The sequence below is a fragment of the Glycine max genome, chromosome 18, assembly GCF_000004515.6.
Source record: "Glycine max cultivar Williams 82 chromosome 18, Glycine_max_v4.0, whole genome shotgun sequence".
NCBI lineage: Eukaryota > Viridiplantae > Streptophyta > Magnoliopsida > Fabales > Fabaceae > Glycine > Glycine max.
The window spans coordinates 14,840,005-14,848,708 of record NC_038254.2 but is presented as its reverse complement, the minus strand read 5'-3'; the positions used below and the strand labels follow the sequence as shown (position 1 = coordinate 14,848,708).

At 33.5% G+C, this 8,704-nt stretch overlaps 1 protein-coding gene across 1 annotated transcript; it reads right to left on the bottom strand.

Moving 5' to 3' along the window:
• On the bottom strand, positions 1 to 8,704 carry LOC113000170 (uncharacterized). The gene is made up of 11 exons (XM_026126844.1): positions 8,630 to 8,704; positions 8,008 to 8,554; positions 2,272 to 2,424; positions 1,975 to 2,144; positions 1,675 to 1,853; positions 1,552 to 1,639; positions 1,231 to 1,445; positions 1,102 to 1,138; positions 1,032 to 1,070; positions 400 to 459; positions 1 to 315 (listed from the first exon to the last, which is right to left on the bottom strand). Exons 1-11 carry the CDS (start codon positions 8,702 to 8,704, stop codon positions 1 to 3), a joined length of 1,878 nt encoding a protein of 625 aa, XP_025982629.1.

The following is an 8,704-nucleotide window of genomic DNA, read 5'->3' as shown; positions in this document are numbered from 1 at the left end:
TTATCCACAGAAACAACTTCTAAAATGACATTGAGCATTTCTAAGCGCAGTTAGGAAAATTTCACAAAGCCAATGCATGAGATTCCACATATTCCAAAGGCAAATCACACTAATGCACAACAAGTGAAAAAAATAGAAACATGTAGAAAAAATGCAATAAGAGGAAGCATAGGATAATAAAAGCAAAAAAGGCACATAAAAACTATCAGATGTTTCCGGACTTACTGTGCAAACGCTGACAATATTGGATTGAACTTTCATAGTTTCAATATCACGTTCTAATTGTTGCTTCCAATCAGAAAGTAAAGCCTCGTCCTGTACAAGTTGATTTAAAATGGATACATGAATTGTATATAGCAATGGAATAAATTTCATATTGAAGTTAATCTAACATCAAACCTGAGGCAGCTGTATTGTCACTTTGTTTGGGAAAAGATGCCCAAGTTGCTTCAAGGTCATCTATATCAAAGAAGAATACACTAAAAAAATAATGAATGCATCTATGTAGCATAAAGCATTACCCCATCTCAAGGCAGCAACTTGAAAAAATAATTAAAGTTGTGCCAAGACTCATCCTCCCCTTACATTTTACAAAAATGAAAAACAACAGCAACTTGAAAAAGTTGAACCGGATTCTTCCACCACTTATAGAAAAGAAATTCAAACCATCCATCTATTTAGGCATTTCCAACTAAACCATGGAGAAATTTATCATGTTGCAGCAAAAGCAAAATAATATTACTTTTATATGCACAGAATTCTAGAATCCAGAGAGTATAAGATCTAAATAATTGACAAAATATGCTCCATGGTAAGTACCTATCAAGCATGAGTTATATCCTTAATAATTTTAAGGAAGTATCTGAAGTCCAAGAGGAATAAAAGTGAAAGAGGTAAAGACAAAAAACACAGAGCCAACAGTCAGTCAATTACTACAACATTAGGTGACAAGCTTTCAAAATTATTTTTCAAAACTTCTACTCTAATTAGAGGTAACCTATGCACAAAACAGAGAAGGGTGTTAGATATACTTCTTCAGGAATAGAGGCATCTTTTGGACCGGTAAAGAACTGGCACAACCTCAAAAATATAATTAATTGCAAATTTATTTGCATCATCCCCTCTAGAATCATCTACCCGTAGTAAATGATTTACCAAACCAGAACAAAAATTATAGCATTCAATATGCTAACATGCAGCTAAGGCAACAAAATTGCAATAAAAACCAGTGAATTACCAGAACAAAAGAACCTACGATCATCCTCACAAAGGCCTCCAAGATCATTGCCATCTGGAATTGATTTATCAAACCTAACCCCAATTTTTGAAGACCTATTATCTTCAAAAGCAAGCAGAACTTTGCCCCGGGAGCCATAGCTTGGTCCCCTGATCAATATAGAAGAAGAATAAAATCTTAATTTTCCAGAATAAGACAAAAATATAAACTAAATGATTAGATATAAAAAAAATAGCAAGAGGACAAAATATCAACATAAACAGATACTTAAAAAATGTGAAACTGAAATAAATAAACTGCAAAGCTTTGTAGACAGTCTGCATAACAGAAATTGAAACACCTTTTGAATAGCTATGAGCAATGCACCAGAGAAAAACCATAAAAACACATAACACGGTAAATCTAGAGCTTAAGTGCATTTAGGTTTAGTTAAATGCAAAGGAGAATGATAAAAACACAAAAATATCTGAACTGAAGTACTAAAAAAACATACACCAGGCAATGAGAGACAATCGACAATTAGTAGCCTGGCACCAAAATGCTTCGCAAGTGCCTTGCACAAAGTCTCCTGATATATTTCCGAACCTACGCAAGAATCATATAAAATATCACTTCTCTATTACAAAAAGGGAAAATAGCAGCAAAGAATATCAACATAGCTATAGTTCACATGTAGTTCAGGCAACATAATCAAGAGATAAAATAATAAGCAATTGTATGCCAAAAGAACCAAAGACCACCTCATCACCTCCACTTAAAATCAGACGGGAATTCTTTCGATATGTCTTGCCATTAACTTGAATAAAAGCTTTGCCCCCTGTGATTTCAAGTAATGCAACAAACAAGCCTCCACGCTGAACAGAATCCAAATAACAATTGGTCAGTAATATTGAAAGACATGGAAATGCTCAACTGTAATTTTCTTCAATAATATCTTTAATCAAAGGCGCGTGCGTTGTCGAGTGAGGTGTCTCGTCTCTATGTTGAGGTGGTTGGACACTGAACACAAAACAAAGGCCTTCATGGAGGCAGACTCATCGAGCGCGTCAGGGCCAAGAGGAACAACATCGGACGGAGGCAGAAGTGGCGACAGAACCTTGGGGACGGGGACCTGAACGGTGGCGTCGTCCCTGCACGTGTCGACGAGGAAGTCGTGGAGCGCTCAAACGTCGTGGAGCTCAAGAACCCTAGGGTATGAGGGAGACAGAGCTTGAGGGGGTTAGAATGTTTCCATGAGACTCTAAGAGGGAGACCGTGCTTGAGGGCGTTAGAATGTTTCCATGAGACCCGTTCTTCGTGGGAGACAACGGCGGAGAGGGAGAAGAAACAAAAGAACGCTCGTTCTTCGTGGGCTAGGGTAGAAATTGAAAAGGATATACAAAGACGGTCATTAGTAAAACCCGTCGTTGTCTTAGTTTCATGTAATTACAATATTGCCACCGAAGAACATTCTAAGACGGTTGTTTACAACCGCCTTAGAATGTGCGACGTTAAATACAAAAGTTATTTTATTTATTACAAAATTGCCACCGCTCTATATTCTAAGACGGTTATTGACAACCGTCTTAGAACACACGTTGTAAAAAATCCCTTTTGTAGTAGTGTCATATGATCTGTAGTTTGGCCTTATTACCCTATTCTTCTAAATAAAAGATAAATTTCTGCACAAGGTAAAGTGGGTGTCTATGCTTCAAGCCAAGAAGGGTTTCTGCGTGAGGAGGTGTGTAGTCAAATGTTGGACTAGTCCAAGTGGTGAATCCAGATCATGTGGTTTAAGTAAATTTTAGGTTTACAGATTCACAAAAGAAATAGCGAAACAAGGAATTTTTTTAGGTATTCTAAATCAAATTTTGATTCAAGTATGATCAAAGATCAACTTTTATTTGCTACCACTTTCTTTTTCTTGATGATGAAGCAGTAGACTTATCTCTTCCCTATCATTCGTTGTGTGTCACGGATTGAAGAAAATGTAAGAGAAATCATTAATCACAGGTCTTTAAGACATCCTAACATTATCAGGTTTAAAAAGGTTGGTATATTTTTATATTTATATATTTTTATGTTTAGAGGTGGAATAATCGTATTCGGGGAAAATGTTCTTTGAAATTTCACTCGGGTCATTTTAACACCTATTCATCTCGTCATTGTAATAGAATATGCATCTGGTGGAGAACTATTTGAGAAAACCTGCAATTGGGGGCATTTTAATGAGGATGAGGTTCTTATACAATTTGTTTACTTTTTCTTATGCTAGGTCCTTATTTCCTGTGTAACTATTAACCCATTGTTATGCCACATGCTCGTTTCTTCCTTCAACAACTCATATTGGGGTCAGCTATTGTCATGCAATGGTAAGTGATCTTTTTCTCCCTCACTATCTAATATAAATTGTATTTAACCTATGCGAGAATATAGTATAGGCAATGTGTCAATCTTGAGTATTATGTATGATGTGATGTATGAGTCTTATGTATCATAATATGTCTCCTCATGAAGGAAGTGTGCCACTAGGACCTGAAGTTGGAAAACAATTTGTTGGATGGAAGACCAGCACTTCATTTGAAGATATGTGATTTTGGATACTCCAAGGTAAGTGTTTCTTCTTCATAGTGTGGGTTCCATGCTTATATATTTTACTGGATGTGTAAGCTTTGTTTCAGTAAGATTACCTTTAAATGATACTCTTGTCATATATTTAATTGCGCCTTTCTAATAGCAGCTCAGGCTCCTTCGAAAACTAGCATATCTGCAATTACTTTCTCGATAAGGTTGTTCTTCAGTTTTCTTATGAAGCTATTTTGTTCTACTAATATAGACTACTATATTGAACTTGGGTAACTATCTCCTCGAGTTACTAAAAGGTGATTTTATTCATTTTTTTTATTAGAAGGGACAATTGTGCATGATTATGATTGTGAATTTTGATTATTTGAATTATTAATTAAGTTTGTGCTTGATCCATTCATTAAAATTGGGTTTATCCCAAGTCTAAGTAATAGAGTGCTAGACCAGAATGTAGGCTTGAATTCTGAAATGCTCAGGATTTGGAAAGTGTATGTTTGTAAGAAGAGGATTAGGAGAATGATAAGTTAATTATTACGATATCAGTTTTTTAATGAATAGATTAGATGACTGATGCATAACTAATAGACAAAAGAAAAAACAAAGAAAGGGAAAAATTTATTATTATTCCACTAATGTATTGATTTTTTTTTCTTGACATAGCAACTATGCATGTGCCTAGTTAGATCTAATGATTAAAATTTCATGTCATGTTTTGGTTTTTATTTCTTGTGACACAGCAACCACTAAAGTTAACCACTTATTCAAATTTCATATCATATGACTATTAAAAAGTCACTTGACAATTTAAAAAACTTTATTAATTTTGACTATTCAGGATAAAGTTAAACAATTCATGTTTATTTTTTCACTCTCATTTAAAAGGGCATCTCACTATATGCATTTTCATACGTATATAAAGTATCAAATAAAATTTTCTGCTAGAAATGAAAATTCTAAATATGTAACATCTGATCATATTTAAATATTAAAAAATAAATACATATAGTTTTTTGTTATTATTTAATTACTAATCATCACGTTTGATTTTTCTCACTGAATATGTTTTGTATCTATATATGTTTATAATAAGTAAGAAAAAACTATATAACTTTTTCCATTTGTACGAGCAATGGTTTTTTTATGCAATGTTGTTAATAAGTCGTTTGTTTATATTTAATATTCCATCTTTTATTTAATGCTCTATCTCTGCTCATATAATTAATACTTGAACTAATCTTATGAGTGGTTTAATTTATTTTGAAGAGTTGTGCTATTTGGTTCCAATTTTGCTTGAATGAAGGTGTACAATAATTAGAAGAAAAAAGCTAAACTAATATGAGTTAAAAGAACAATTGCGAATTTTAGTATCAAATCAAATCCGTATTGCAGTAGTTTTTTTTTTCCTATCTTAAAAATTAGGAATTTATAGTTTATACACGTAAAGATAAAAAGAGTTGTTACAGATTAAGAAAATTGATATCATGTCCAGTAGCTTTAGATAACTCTATTATCTCTAAACAAAATCAAATCTCCAATTTAGTTTTGTTTGCCTTATCTAATCTGATATGTAAATATATGAATTTGAATTAATTCTTATCTTAGGAAGTTAGTCTTAATTTGCAAATCCTTCCCAATTGACAATTGTTGTATGCACATATTTTTTGAACACCGAAACCAAGAAAGAGATGAAGGAGAAAATAGAATGTGTACTGATTACATTCAATGTGTACGTAGTTCTTGCCATAAGAAGTTATATAATCTGATTTAATCTGCATATTTAAATTTGAATTAGTTCTTATCTTCTTTTTTTTGAGGAATTGATTCTTATCTTAATAACTAGGTAAGTTTCACAAATCCTTTCTGATCCATATTTATACTATGTACACATTCTATTTTCTCCTTTCTTTCTTGGTATCAACCGGTGGTCAGAAAATGATGATTCTAATTAAAGTTGGAAAGGTTCAGATTGAAGGGAAGCGAACTTCTGGACTTCGACAATTTAAGGCGACAATTTAAAATCATTCTTGTAGTTCTTTATCAGTAACATCATCATCACCAAACTTTCAGGTAAAGGACATTGATGATAGTGTTATTGATAAATAACCACAAAATTTGTTTAGTTCATGTGGCATGATAACATGCCTAAAAGTTATGACGCAAGAGCGAGGAGTTTGGTTTTTTCTCCTTCTCCAACCATGAGGAGGCTAATAATCCTGTGATTACATTTCATGGCTTCATGCAAGACCCTCTATTTTTATTTTCGTTTTCATCTTCTTCCTCTCTTTACCTTAACACACTCTCACTAAGGTTTTCAAAGAAAACTCACGAACTTGAATTCTCAGAATTGTAGCAATGTTTTAATTTTATATCTTGCAGATGGGAATGTTCCTCTTAAGTCTTGAGGTAAGATTAAGTATGCTTATTTTGCGTTGTATATACCCTATCTAAGTGTTGGGCTTAGGGTAGAGAATTGTTTGTAGCTAAGGAATTCTTCAATCTTCATAATTAGATTTGAGGTAGTATATTCAGTTCGAAGATTTGTTAATTCATATCTCATACCTAACTATTTGGAGTTAGATCCTTGAGGCCTAATTCAAAACACGTCAATAATGATCAAATATTTGTTTATTTATGTTCTTTCAGTAATTTTAATTTTGAAAGCTTTATGCCAAAACAAAACTCATAATTGGACGAAATTTGAGGTTGCAATCGAATCTCTCTATTTGCAAGTTTCATTACTTTTCTCTGAACTCATTATTTATCATATATGGACAAAGGAAAAACAATCCTCCTGACTCTTAACCAACTTCTTTTCATATTTTTCTCGGGACGTGTGTCTCTGTGAGTTGTGACCCCTACTCATTGGCAACTTTCATCACATACTTTGCTTAAATTGTAAAATGATCATTGCATTCTAAATATTAATCATTTCTTTTTTAGTATAGGCAAGGAAAGGATGATAATTTTGAGTAGATAAGAGATGGACAAATTCGTTAGCTTTCTAAATAATTTTAATGTGCAAACACTAACGAAGCACCTACAGATAAGTGTGCATTCTTGAGTCTCAACCAGGTGATGAAATTGTATTGCACTATGATCAAACATTTATTTTTTTTTTGTTTTTCTATTGTGTACGTTGGGTATCTTAAACAGATTTTTTTTTTTATGTTGTCATGCAGTTAATATCATATTGCAGATGTCTGGTCATGTGGAGTAACCTTATTTGTGATGCTAATGGGATCATATCCTTTTGAAGATCCTAATGATCCAAAGGATTTCCAGAAGACAATTCAAGTTGATCATATATTTAAGATATTTGCATGTTTTCATTACAAGCATCTGGTTGCGTGAGCACAACCTGTTTTGGTTGGTTCCTTGCAGAGGGTTCTCAATGTCATATAAATCAGATTGTGCATGTAGGCAATTAATGTATCTTACAACTACCATTGAAAATTCAATTTTGAAGGAAAATGTTTTCGATTGAAATTTGATGCTAAAAAGTGATAAACATCACCTATTGGTTGCGTGGTGTTTTAAAACTGGTCTCCACTGAACGGATTTTTTAATTTTTTTAGAAAAAGGCATTGTAAGACAATTCTCCAAAAAATTATCTTAGAAAGTCTACTTTCTAAGATGGTTTTAGAGAAAACCGTCTTAGAATCCACAATTTTTTTAAAAAAAGATATTATAAAACAGTTTTTTAGAAAGCTATTTTAAAATCCTCAATTTTTTTTTAAAAATCATTCCAAGACGGTTTTCAAGTCAAAACCATCTTAGAAAAATTGTCATTCTAAGATGGTTTTGACTTGAAAATTGTCTTAGAACGGTACCCTTCTAAGACAATTATTTGCCTGAAAATCGTCTTATAATGATAGCTTTTTTAAGACGATTTTTTAGGAACCGTTATAGAAAATCTTGATTTTTCACGACATTGGCTTCAAAGACGATTTTGAATCGTATTTAAATTTATAAAATAACTGTCGTTGATTGACCTTTTTCCAATAGTGTTGCTTTATCTTCAATGACCATATTTGCCATTGAGTCATCAATGTGGGGCTCACAAGCCTCGCCCGATGTGGATTCCATAGGCTTTTAAGCACATTGATGTGAGTCAATAGTTATAGAATTGTCATTTACTGACAAGACTGGGGTATTACTCACCGGTTCATGAATAATGGTAGGTTTGAAAGGTTGTGACACCTAACATTGCATGCCCTTCCCATTTCTTAATTGACTATTGGGTGATTTGGGGGGACTAGATTTGGCCTCAACTTTGGTTGGTGGCAATTTGCTAGCTCGTGACATGTTGTTGTGGCAATATCTCCTTCTTTTTTGCACAACAACAATGGGATTAGGGTTACGTTGGGATTTCATAGGAATTGACCCTTTCCCCTCAATAATGGTAATATTTTTCCTCTGTATATCTTTACTCCTAGCATGAATTGACCCCATCACTTTAAAGGGATTGATATGATCATAGACCTTTTCATTAACACCTTTGTTCCTTGGCTTTTTCCTCCTAGGAAGAACAAGCCAATCTCCATGCACATTATCACCAACATTAATAACCTTAACATCTTCTTGTCCCTTCACATTAGTCTTAGAGGGACTAGTCATTGGAGGGTCTTTTGTACTTGATGGAGAAGGTCGGTTCTTGTTAGGGCTTTCATGTTGTGCCGTACACTTAACACAGTTTCTCTCCAAATGGCCATAATAGCCACATCCAACACATATAATGTAAAGACCCTTATACTACACTTTATACCAATGCCCATTCAGCCATATTTCACCCACAATTGGTTGAGTCAAATTTATTTCCACACAAACATGAGCAAAATGGCCATGCTCCACCTTTAGGGTATTTGAATCCACTTTTATAGGTGTTCCAACTCCTAATTCCAT

Coding starts and splice junctions, on each gene's coding strand:
- LOC113000170 (XM_026126844.1), bottom strand. CDS start 8,704: ATGGAATTAGGAGTTGGAACACCTATAAAAGTGGATTCAAATACCCTA. Junction 2,145..2,271: donor GGCCCTGACGCGCTCGATGA/GTCTGCCTCCAT, acceptor ATTACAGTTGAG/CATTTCCATGTCTTTCAATA. Junction 1,854..1,974: donor TAAGTGGAGGTGATGAGGTG/GTCTTTGGTTCT, acceptor TTTTTGTAATAG/AGAAGTGATATTTTATATGA.